This window comes from Carassius carassius, chromosome 20 (genome assembly GCF_963082965.1).
Source record: "Carassius carassius chromosome 20, fCarCar2.1, whole genome shotgun sequence".
Classification (NCBI taxonomy): domain Eukaryota; kingdom Metazoa; phylum Chordata; class Actinopteri; order Cypriniformes; family Cyprinidae; genus Carassius; species Carassius carassius.
This window is the reverse complement of record NC_081774.1, coordinates 6,980,083-6,992,885: the sequence shown is the minus strand read 5'-3', so window position 1 is coordinate 6,992,885 and position 12,803 is coordinate 6,980,083. Positions and strand designations below refer to the sequence as shown.

Below are 12,803 nucleotides of genomic sequence, written 5' to 3'. Positions count from 1 at the left end.
TATGCTAATTTCAGGAAGTTTCTGGATTTTTTGATAAATATAAGAAAGAAAAAAAAACATTATTGACCCAAAAATCTATCTCAATGGAAGTTGCTTGTCAGGTGCAGGACCACTTTTTTCTTTTTATCTCAAAATGATGTAGTTATGCCATCCTCCATCAGGTGACAACACTTGTCCACAGTGGCACTGAAGCTCTTGGTCACCTCAGAATGTTTATTAATTAAACACAATCAGCCTTGACAGTTTATTTTCCAGCAGAAATTCACTGTAAACTGAAATGAGCTGCAAACATTGCAGTAAACTGAAACTGAAAACTGTAAACTGAACATTGACAATTATTGTTGAACTAAACTGAATTAACATTCAACTGATAGTGTTGCCTTCCATAGAGCTGCTTATAGCTGAATTGAACTTGTTTCAGAATTAATTAACTTTACACAGCTATTGGACTCTAATGGAATATAATAAAACTGTATACAACTTTTTTAACTTTAGTTACTTTACAGCATAATTTGAATTTATCTCATATTTGAATAACCATTGATTCTTAATATCACTGTGAAGCTGCTTTGAAACAATCAGTATTGCATAAAGCACTACAGAAATATAGAAATAAAGGAGATGACTATGTATGGCCTGTTTTAGAAAGAACAAAATAATTGTACACAATTTTATTTTAATGACTACTTGTAGTAGAAACAAATGATGATTTAAAATAATAGGGCAGAGGCCAGAAACATCACAAGCTGGCTTTTGTGGAACTATCAAAAGTAGAATAAAAATCATAACAATAAATCTTACACTTATGATATTCATAAATAAAATAGTTTCAAGGAAAAATAATTTGTGCAGCACATCAAAAATACAAAGAGTGTCTATCAACTGAAGAAAAAAAATTCCATTGTGGACAGCTTCATTGATTATAATGGGAGCAATTTAGTTTTGTCTCTGCCTCCTTATATCAGACAGACTTGACTGTAAGTCGCTATCGATGAATATTTGTGTGTGAGATAGAGAGAGAGAACACACTGAAAGTGAAAGATGTGTAGCAGTGAAATATTCTGCAAGATTTAATGAGATTGACATTTACTCATCTGCTTAACTATTAGTCCAATAATAAGAAATTGAGCAATTCCAAGAGGGTCCTCGTACTCCGGTGCTCGGGCCCTAATGAAGAGAACTAAATATATCTCCCATTATTTCATCACACACACTTCCACAAGCTCAGCAGAGAGTGTGATAATACTTATTCTCTCTTGCTGTGTCATATCATAGCATATTTTCTCTCTTTCTCTCTCTCTCTGTCTTGCTCACATAAGTGGAGGCACTTCTGGATCGTCCACAAAGTCCTTTGACACAGGCCTCTCCTCAATGTCACAGCACTGGTGAGGCTGCGAGAGCTGCAGGGGCTTGTGGGAAGACTCCTTTCCTTTGGGAACAATGTTAGCCAGACTCCCAGCCAGACCCGGATCCACCTCCAATAATTCACGCCCTGGGACTGGCCTGCAGAGAGACAGATCTGACTGAGATTGCTGTTTTGTTGCGTTTAAGGAATTTATTAGTCTATAACTCTTGTCTAACTGTTCAGTCAGCACAATCTCTGCAAAATGAAAGTCGGTTTCTCTCACCTGCTCTTTGCCAAATCACATCCACCACAAAGATGCACCCTACATGACACATTTGACTCGATTTACATTTCTGAAAAAATCTTACTGCGTTCTTACTGTGCATGATTCATCCGTGAATCAATAACTTTTAACTTGAGACTAGGATAGTCCACCCAAAAATTATAATTCTGTCATCAATTAGTCTCCCTCATTTTGTTCCAAAGCTGTATGACTTTCTTTCTTCTGTGGAACACAAAATAATATATTATGAAGAACGTTGGTAAACTAACAGCATTTTTTTATCCAAACTATGGAAGTCAGTGGTTGCCAGCATTATTCCAAAATATCTTCTTCTACGAAGTCAATTATGACACTTTATTTTAAGGAGTTCATATAAAACGTTACATGTACTTACTTTTAATATTAATCGTAAGCATAAGTAGATCATACAACCACTGCCTCCAATGCTTTAGGGAAATGCAGCTCAGGACAATGGTCAGTTATACACTTTAGTGGTCATTATACAGGAAACCAACATTTAATAACTATTTATTACCATTTGTGCAGTCTTTATGATTCAATAAAATCCAGTTAAATACATAAAAATCCTGCTATTATTTTCTGCAAGTATTCTATTTCCCTTACAAATGAATCATGTTTAAATGCACTAAGAATGCTGTTTTCATTCAATCTAATATGTAATATGTAACCAGACCAGTGGTTCTCGACAAGGAAGCCTCAGCAGCAAACTACCAAGGGAGGACGGGGTGCAGGATGACTTTAAATTATTAATATGATCTTACTAATGATTATTATCTAATCATACATAGATTAAGAAAGCTCTTGGATTTCATTAGAAATTTCTTAATTTTTGCTCTGAAGATGAACAAAGGTTCTACGGGTTTGAAACAATATAAGGGTAAATAATTAATGACAGAATTTTCATTCATATCCCTTTAAATGATAGCTAACTGTGGTTAATTTCCATTGAACAATGTTACCTAATCTGTTACCTAAAAGTCCTATTCTCCTGTACACAATTACAGTACAACGTCACAAAGTAGAAGTTAATCACCTACATGTATGTGCAATACATTTTTTTTTTCATTTGTCATTTCATCAGCAGCTGTTTGCTTAAACTCCCTAATTCATTTATTTAATGGCTCATTAGGGATCCTCAGTGTAGATTAAGAAAGTAAAAGCGAATAGAAAGCATGTTCAGTCATTGTTTTACAAGCACTAAGCAGTGAGGTAAGCTGATAAATGTCCATTAATCCACTACTGCTCTCCACAATCATCATGTTGTACCACAGGCCTCCCCAAAAGAACAGTGGTCCAGGCGCTGCAGCTTTCTGCCTCTTACACAGAAACACAAGTCCCAGTATGTTGGCCAGCCCCACCTGATAAATATATCAGCCCTGACATTGTGTAGACTCAAACCGAAATGCTTGTGACTTCAACACACAGCAGGTCTTTATTTAGACTTTGTGCCAGGATGGGAATCCAATGATTTCTGGTGAACTCTTTGACTACACAATAAAACTAATAATACATAGCATATTATTTATAGTACAGTATCAGAGTCACTCTTTTTATCTCTGCTTCAGTCTCTCTCATATTTAAGAATAAATTACTAAAAATGTCATTAGCGCGACAGCTGAAACCTGATTGGACTCTGAACTACTGATAGTGTGCGATTTTACTGTACTTTACGAGCCAATCAGTGCCTCAGTGGGAACGTTATCACACACACATATGATTTACAGAAAGTGCTCTGATTTCCTCAGGGGCAGATACACAAATGCAGGTGCGTTATAGTGTGTGTGTGTGTGTGTGTGTGTGTGTGCGTGTGTGTGTTGGATCTGAGGGTCTCAGTAAATAATATCACAAACATGCATGTGTGTGTGTATATAAGAGTAAGTGCATCTGACCTCCCAGTGTGTCAGGGGGTCAAAAGTAATCAGGTTCAGATGATGTCATCCATCAGGATGGAGTCAGGACAGAAGAGTATGTGTTTATTTGCATCTTATTTGCATTTTTATTCGGTCTTTAATGTTATACCCCAGTGTTCACTTACTATGCTGATAAACCGCCTGAAGGACACACAGAGACACACAGTTGCACAATGGAATAAAACCTCAACAAACTAATTCCACAGTCACACGGGTTAATGCAAACATGCTTTAAGACCTATTAGAGGTGCCTGCACACACACAAGGGATCTTGTTCAGTGTGAAAGTGACTGCACAAAACCTCCCGCTGTATTTTGCAGAGAGAAAATGAGAGAAAGGGAGAGAGGTATATAACGAGAGATCAATTATAAAGCAGAAAAGCTTATGTGTTTATATACTGCAATTTAGTCTTTTAGCAAACTTAGCTCCATAGCCACTTCCCTAATAAGAAGCTCATTGTCCCTGGAGTGACCTGCAATTGAGTGTTTTGCTCAAGGACACAACTTCGATTTTTTTGACAACTTGAATGGATAGTTCACCCAGAAATTAAAGTAATGTCACCTTCTTACTCAACCTCATGTCATTTGAATGCCAGATTTTTTCTTTTTTTCTTGGAATACAAAAGATATTTAGCAGAATTCTGATTTGTATTTTTGTGAAGCAGGATTTAAAACTAACCCAGACCCTGACCAGGGCAACATTTATGAGTGGTATCAGTAGGATCATAATAACAATGTTAAGACATGAACAAATGTGGATGTATGAACATGTTCACATAGGCAGGCAGTTGAACTGAATTACCTGGTCTCTTTCTTGGTATTATGGTTACTGGTAACACTGGCCGGCCTGGCAGTGGGTTTCTTTAGTTTAATCTCTCCATGTGCCTACAAAAAACGCAAATATATCATAACAGGTTTTAAGGACATGTTTTACAAAATCTAGGTTTGTGTGAAAAAAAATAAATTGCAATTTAATTGATAATTCTACTACACTTTCAGAAAGCAATTAGCCAACATATTTAGTTTGTTAGGTTCCCATTCCAGTTTCACTGCACTTTAAGTAGGTAACTGACATACATAAACACTTTTTTTTTTACATTATTAAATGAAAATGTAAACTATATTAAAAAAAGAAACCAGTCATCTTAAATTTAAATCATATTTCACAATATTACTATTTTACCGTATTTATGCTCAAATGTTGCTGTGTTGAGCTCAAAAGAACCCTTTAAATGTTTAAACAGTAGTGTACCTTAATGTATAAGAAAATTATATTTTAAGTGTTGAAAATCCCCAACAGTTCTTTCACATTTAGTGTCATTTTAAATCATATTTTTGACATCAGTCATTTATTTTAAAATATCTGGCGGCATGGCAAATTAATTGTTTAAATATACAAGTTTCCTTGCAGCATTATTAAAATTAGATAATAAAAGCCTATGCATAAAAAATAAGAAAATACTTTTTAAAATAGTTTTCGGTGAAGCACAGCATGTCAGACTGCAGGACATGTCAAATTTCAGAAAGTACTTCACATTCTATGGCTCAGTTATTTTGAAAGGAATGATTTTACCAGATATTATATTTAATAAGATTTCTCTTGATGACATTCATGCTGCACAAACTGAAAAGTAATCAGCAAAATCAGTTATTTTATTTGTCAAATGCAAGCTGATATTTGACCTTTTCTGAGTTTGGATTCATTACACATCATGGTCAATGGAATGAAAACTGTGTTCAAAGACATCAGTAGGATGTTTGAAAGGTGTGTTTCAGGTGTAGTGAGCTGTACCAGAGGCAAGATGAGGAGCAGGTGGCCAGTGGTTTGGGATCTTCTTGCTGTGCTGCTGTCGGGTTTCACTTCTGCAGGCAAAACCAGCTGGAATACCTGCGCACACACACACACACTTTTATTAATGTGGGGTTTCAAGCACTTGCCACTATAAGAGTGATCTACAGTATCTCTAGTCATAAACGCATATCCATCAATACTGAAATCAGTCACACATGCATGAACATCTGTAGTGTGGTGAGGCAAGAACAGTTACTTGTGCTGGTCTGCGGCAGATTCGTGAGCAAATGATGCAGAATAAAGAGTGTAGATTTACTGCTGGGTAATCAGATTTAAAGGTCAAACTCATCAGATAGAGAGAGAGAGAGAGAGAGAGAGAGAGAGAGAGAGAGAGAGAGAGAGAGAGAGAGAGAGAGAGAGAGAGAGAGAGAGAGATGGATAGTCTACCTTTCTTTTGACGGTCACTCTCACATATGTTGGCTGAACATCCACATCCAGCAGTGAGGTGTCCATATGCCTACGGCACAGAAGAGACCAATGTGAGAGTGGATGCTGTTAGGAGAAAAGTTACTAAATGACATCCAAATACACTCCAAGTTTACTCAAAGAAAGAAAGTATACTGCTAAATCATGACTTGATCATTTTGTGCCGAGGACAAGATCCAGCGTGAGTGAGTGTGTCTGTACCTGTAAACATGTAAATCCAAAAGCATGCAGTTGTTCTCATCCTCTGTGAGACTGAAGTCAAACCTTTGAGGTAGAGATCACATTCAATTAATATTTCCAAACTCAAGCTGGTACTGTAGTGTTTGAGTATGTATCTCTGGTTGGAGTGAGGCAGTGTTGATGAATGATATATACTGCATCTCTCCTGTGACCTAGTTTAGCCATAATATGTCTTGCTAGCCCTAGTATCATGTAATCAGACTTTTCACTGTTGGCATAAATTCTGGTCAACTTTGCACATTATTCTGCCCATACTCTCAGAAAAAAGGTACAACTGTCAATGGGTGGTACCCCTTCAAAAGGAACAAATATGTACACATTAGATACTAATATTTACCTTTGAGGTACTAAGATGTACTGTACCATTTAGGGGTAAATAGTGTACAAAGATGTACCTTTTAGTTTTTCTGTTTAATTCTGTTTATTTTACTTTACTGTTCCAATGACCGCTTTGTATCTTTTTTGGATAAGTAATTTGTTTGCATTGCACTCACTGAATTTTGAGCTCATGCCTGTTCTTGAACCTTTGAATTTTGAATTTGTTTCTATGAATTTCTAGGGTTTCCATTGTTCCTCTTGGACTGTGGATTCTGGGCTTGTCTTTTTCCTTACAATTTACAATGTTAGAGCTGGCTTCTAACTGCGACTCAATTTATTGTAGCCAGGTTTTTTTTCGTCTGTTCACCACAACACAAAATCATGTTCATAAGGTATAAAATTTTGCCTTAGAGTTTGTGACTATCAAGGTTTGTGGGAACAGAACAATAGAACAATATCCCATGCTTTTTTTTTTTGGAGAAAATAATCAGCAAATGGCTATACAGGAGTGGTGTGTTTATGTGCGTTTTTGTGCATCTACTTGGGCTCGTTGATGTTCATCACTCGTCCATCTGCAGTGATCAGAGTTCTGAGGGTTTTGTTTTTAGGCTTCTCTCTGTACAAACACAGAATTGACTGCTGTAAGTGAAGCTGTTTACACAAGCTGTTTGTCTTTCTCTCCTTTATCTCATAAAAAATTAAAGATTAAGAAAAGGGCATCACAGGAGTATTTAGATGTAGATACCATTACAGTGATTTCAGTCCTCTTTTTCTTAGTTGGCAAGTACCTCTCTTTCTCTTTGGACCTCCTCTTGTCCTCCAGATGGCGATGGGCCTCTAGTCTGGATTCTGGAGTGAATGGGCACGGCTTTTCCCAAAATTCCTTCTCTTTATCTTCAGAGTCTTTGTAAGCCTTGGAGCTTGATTCTGGATTCTGATGGGTCCCATTCTGGTTCTCAGAGAGCAATCTGTGTAAAATAATCATCACAGTTATGGCTTTTCAAAGGAAAAATGCATAAGTCTGGTTTAAAGCTGATAACCCTATTTTTTTAACGATACACCTTATGTTTATATTCACAGAAATGTCATCAAAATAAATTATTATTATTTATTTATTTATTTATTTTTTGTGAATTTAGTTTTTAAGAACCTTCAAAAAGCTTTTCAAAAGGGAGTTTTGTGGTAAATCAGTATAAAACCTTTGTGTAAAGCCTGCATAAAAAGGATCAGTTTCAGGGTACAATCTGTTAAAGTTCATCTAATGCAACCCAAATTGTCTTTCAGCTCTCTTAATTCAGTTATTCAAACTTCAGCTACCTTAAAAGACACTCACTGATTTATTTGAGAATCCTCCTGCTTTTCTGTTGTCTCCTTCAAACCACTCCTTTTCTGTTCCTCTCTTTTCTCTATATAATCCACCTCCTGTTCTAAAACACATCTCCTCACTGCATCCAGTTCCTGCAGGGCCTGAATACGCTCACCTCGCCCAATTTCTTTCCCATCCAACCACTGCAAAGCACAAAACACAATCGTTCATAAATAGCACAAGGCTAAAAATGTATCTATGTGTGTGTCATAGTGCAGTACCTGTAGTTGAGGCAGACATGCAAGCACATACTGTCTGTATCCATGAAATTCAGTACAGGGGTTTCCCACCAAGTAGAGCTCTCTGAGATGAAGGTTCTGCTTCAGAGACTCTACACTGCTCAGCTTACCCACAAAATTCACTGTCAAGTCTAGTTTCTGTAAGCTCTCACAGCCTACACACAAAAATACATATATACAGGTGCTGGTCATATAATTCGAATATCATCAAAAAGTTTATTTATTTCACTAATTCCGTTCAAAAAGTGAAACTTGTATATTATATTCATTCATTACACACAGACTGATATATTTCAAATGTTTATTTCTTTTAATTTTGATGATTATAATTGACAACTAAGGAAAATCCCAAATTTCTGAAAAGTAGAATATTGTGAAAAGGTACAATACTTAAGACACCTGGTGCTACACTCTAATTAACTCAAAGCACCTTCAAAACACCTTAAAAGCCCTTTAAATGGTCTCTCAGTCTAGTTTTGTAGGCTACACAATCATGGGGAAGACTGCTGACTTGACAGATGTCCAAAAGACGACCAATGACAAAAGGTCATTGCAAAAGAGGCTGGCTGTTCACAGAGCTCTGTGTCCAAGCACATTAATAGAGGGGCGAAGGGAAGGAAAAGATTTGGTAGAAAAAAGTGTAAAAGCAATAGGGATAACCGCACCCTGGAGAGGATTGTGAAACAAAACCCATTCAAAAATGTGGGGGAGATTCACAAAGAGTGGACTGCAGCTGGAGTCAGTGCTTCAAGAACCACTACGCACAGACATATGCAAGACATGGATTTCAGCTATTGCACTCCTTGTGTCAAGCCACTCTTGAACAACAGACAGCGTCAGAAGCGTCTCGCTTCAAAAAGGACTGGACTGCTGCTGAGTAGTGCAAAGTTATGTTCTCTGATGAAAGTAAATTTTCCATTTCCTTTGGAAATCAGGGTCCCAGAGTCTGGAGGAAGAGAGGAGAGGCACACAATTCATGTTGCTTGAGGTCCAGTGTAAAGTTTCCACAGTCAGTGATGGTTTGGGGTGCCATGTCATCTGCTGGCGTTGGTCCACTGTGTTTTCTTAGGTCCAAGGTCAACACAGCCGTATTCCAGGAAGTTTTAGAGCACTTTATGCTTCCTGCTGCTGACCAACTTTATGGAGATGCAGATTTCATTTTCCAACAGGACCTGCACACAGTGCCAAAGCTACCAGTACCTGGTTTAAGGAGCATGGTATCCCTGTTCTTAATTGGCCAGCAAACTAGCCTGACCTTAACCCCATAGAAAATCTATGGGGTATTGTGGAGAGGAAGATATGCCAGACCCAACAATGCAGAAGAGCTGAAGGCCACTATCAGATCAACCTGGGCTCTCATAACACCTGAGCAGTGCCACAGACTGATCGACTCCATGCCACGCTGCATTGCTGCAGTAATTCAGGCAAAAATAAACGTTAACTAAATATTACAAAAGAAAAAAAACTGCAATAGTATCTCACTGTTTCTATAATAACTTGAAATATAAAAATGTATTATATAATATCTGGTTCTGAGAAAAGGTTTATCACAATTTGTTTGATGATAACGTTGCCACTTTTATGTTTTTTTTTACATACTTATGTTTAATTTTATCCAAAGCAAGTTACAAAAAAGAGACATCACAGGCAATTTAGCATATTAAATAAATAATAATATATTTATATATCATATATACATATACTTTTACATAAAAAATGTAAGAAATAAAAAAACTGAAACTGTTGGTAATATATGCAATGCAAAAATGAAAAACAATAAATGTATTAATAAAATCACCTTCTAAATTCTCGATGACTTCTATGTTGTTCAGTGCCAGATTTAGATACTCCAGCTTCTTTAATCTGCCCACATTTTCTGCATAAACAGAATTAAAAGCAATATAAATGACCATGCATTTATTTGTTGTTTTTCCACTGATATGTAACCTTACAGGAATTTCTGCTTAAGTTACCTATCTTAGGGATTAGGTTGTTCTGTAAGTAGAGGATTTTGAGGTCTCTGCACCACTTGTCGATATGCTCGATCCTCTCGATGTCCTGCTGATGGAGGGAAACCTCCTCCAGGGAGAAGATCTCCCCATTATTGTGTTCTGCTCTGCGGCGGATCAGATCCTCACTGACTGATCACAAAGCGAGGGAGAGAGAGGATTCGTTTAGCACCAGCTAAACCGCAAGACAATTTATACTTTTTGTATAAAACAGTTTATTTGGGAGGAATTATCATTTATTTAAAGAGTCATACAACATCCGCTTTATTATAGGAATACATTAAAATTGTTTTTTATATTAGGAACAAAACACTTACCGCGGACCATGACTTGCTCGCGTCCGTGTGTTATGCGTTGCTATGGAAACGGGCACGCTGTGGAAGCTCGTGCTTGTGTTTTTTAGGCCTTTTCTTTTGAACATTTATTCCAGCGAACCAAAACACCAGAACTGGAAAATGATTCGGTATTTATTCCGACAAGAACAGTCTTAAGCTTAACTAGCACGATGTAATCATGACATACGAATTAACAACCAGCAAAGTTGCTTTTTTTAATCAACAAAACAGAAGCATATTTGCTCTCTAACTGCTCTGTTTATATTCAAGTTACAACTCTGCCATCTAGCGGTCAATGTGAGCAATAACAGTCAAAGAAAAACGATGCATATTGATTTTGGAGATTCTGAGTGAATTATAGGATTGGATAGGGGGAACTGCATCTAAACCATTAAAAGTTCTTTTAAAATATGTCTAAAAACGTACCGAATTGGCTGTCAATTCCAATAATATTTAGGAATATTATATTTATTTGTTAAATAAATGTTTTTATAGTTTGGGACGTCGCCGTTGGTTGTGGGTTTGAGTCTCGGGCTGGCAATACAATGAGTGAGGTGCCCTTGGGCAAGGCACCGAACCCCAACTGCACCCTGGCCATGGCATTATAAATGGCTTCCCACTGCTCCAGGTGTTTGTGCACTTTGGATTTGTTAAATGCAGAGCACGAATTCTGAGTATGGGTCACCATACTTGGCTGTATGTCACATCACTTTCACTCACACTTTTTCACTACATGTGGCTGTGTAGTGGCCTGCTTGTGGACCACTGCCAAAATGCCAACATTCCATGCAGCATGTGGGCCACATGAGGAATGTGGGGAAGACCAGGGTTAGAATAAAAATCAACTGTGGCCCACATTAGGGCCGGTTTTGGTTTATTTGGTTGGCTTACATGCAGCAATGCTAAGGCTTACTTGAGACCCAAATCTGTCAAACAGAATCGGACTGCCCAAATGCCATTATTCCACACAGAATGTGGGCCGGCACAAATTGTTGGATCTGGGCCAGAATTAAAATAAATGGGGCCTAAATTTGGTTTATTCATGGCTGATATTGGGCCTTCCTTTTGACTTGCTTATGGCCCAAATCTGGCAAACAGGAGCAGACTTCACAATTGCCATTATTCTTCACAGTGGGTCAGGGCAAGGTATTGGATCCTGGCCTGAATTAAAATTAATGTGGCCCAGATTTGGACCAGTTCTGCTTTATTTGGTTTATTAATGGCTGACATTGGGCCTTCTTTTGGCTTGCTTGTGGCCCAAATCTGGCAAACAGGAGCAGACAACCCAGTTGCCATTATTCCATGCAGTATGTGGGCCAGATGAAAGTGTCAGGTGTGGGCCTGATATGGGCCTCAGGAATTTTGCTATCTGGGAAAGCTTTCTCACACGTGCTACATTGTATGCGTCATCATCACAGTCAAATGTTTTCCTCGAATGGTCATTCACTCTGTTTTGATGCCTTGTATTAGAATGTGTTTATGTATTGCTTTATTGGTAATGAGGAACTTACACATTTTAACTGTGTATTTGCAACATTGAGCCTCAGCATTTCAACACTGTTTGTTTGTCCCAGGTTCAAAAAGAGAAAGCCTTGAGTGACTGGCCACCTGCACTCGGCGTGTTTCTTTCCACCCAGAGTCACAAACAGGTATGTGTAGGCTACTGTTTATAATGTATCCAGCAGTCCAAACTAACCTCGTGGGACTCCACAGTCAATACCACCAAGAGAATTGTGTGTAAATATAAAAAAGGGCAGGAACTGTGTTAATGCATATGTCGCAACAGATCCATTGAATCCAGTTTTCTAAAGAATACAGATTAAACGTGTTTCCACATTATTCAATAGTGCCATTGGACAGTTGCCATTGATTTCCATAGCATGGAAAAAATACTACAAAATTCTGTTTTGTTACCAACTTTATTCAAAATATAATCTTTTGAGTTCAACAGAGGAAAGAAACTTGTAATGGTTTGCAACAAGTAAATGATGACAGATTTTCATTATTTGGAGAACAATCTCTTTAAGTTCAAATGGCATGTGCACTCAGAAGATAATGTGAGTATTCTTCATGATCCAGATTCAAATAATATTGGCAATATAGACAAGAATGAGACAACTAAGAGAGCTGCTCTCACAGTGATGTTTAATGTGTGAACTGTCCTCATTGTTAGAGTGTTTCCTGTGGTGAAACAAAAAACATCAGGAGAAAAACACAATGTGAAATTACACAACATTCAGGGAACTGTCATGACTCCTAATTAAAGATGATAAAGTAAAAAATTGCTGGATATATTTTTTCTTTTATTCATACTGTATTACTGTATGTTGTATAACATACTGTATTCAAATTTGCCTTATATAGCCTGTTGATATTGGATAACAGAGTTGAATAAGTGCTAGTTTGCTGTAGATTGCAGTGTAGGTATCTTTCAATACCTTCTGTTGCAAAATTACCATA

General features: G+C 37.4%; 1 protein-coding gene across 2 annotated transcripts; it reads right to left on the bottom strand.

The window, feature by feature from the left end:
* Positions 1–330: 330 nt before the first annotated feature.
* On the bottom strand, positions 331–10,607 carry dnaaf11 (dynein axonemal assembly factor 11). Of its 2 annotated transcripts, XM_059501433.1 has the most exons (12): positions 10,326–10,607; positions 9,973–10,140; positions 9,798–9,875; positions 7,982–8,154; positions 7,728–7,903; positions 7,183–7,362; positions 6,936–7,010; positions 6,038–6,100; positions 5,798–5,867; positions 5,351–5,446; positions 4,361–4,443; positions 331–1,503 (listed from the first exon to the last, which is right to left on the bottom strand). In XM_059501433.1, the coding sequence occupies exons 1-12, from the start codon at positions 10,333–10,335 to the stop codon at positions 1,311–1,313; spliced, it is 1,365 nt and encodes a 454-aa protein (XP_059357416.1). In that variant the 5' UTR covers positions 10,336–10,607; the 3' UTR covers positions 331–1,310. The 2 variants fall into 2 exon arrangements, with proteins under 2 accessions (XP_059357416.1, XP_059357417.1); XM_059501434.1 differs by lacking the exon at positions 6,038–6,100.
* Positions 10,608–12,803: the final 2,196 nt, after the last annotated feature.

Bases quoted from the DNA above. Each gene is read 5' to 3' on its own strand.
- dnaaf11 (XM_059501433.1), bottom strand. The intron at 7,011-7,182 runs GTACTTGCCAAC...GTGTTTGTACAG, and splicing joins AGGTCCAAAGAGAAAGAGAG to AGAGAAGCCTAAAAACAAAA. The intron at 4,444-5,350 runs GTACAGCTCACT...CGTTTTTTGTAG, and splicing joins TGCTCCTCATCTTGCCTCTG to GCACATGGAGAGATTAAACT.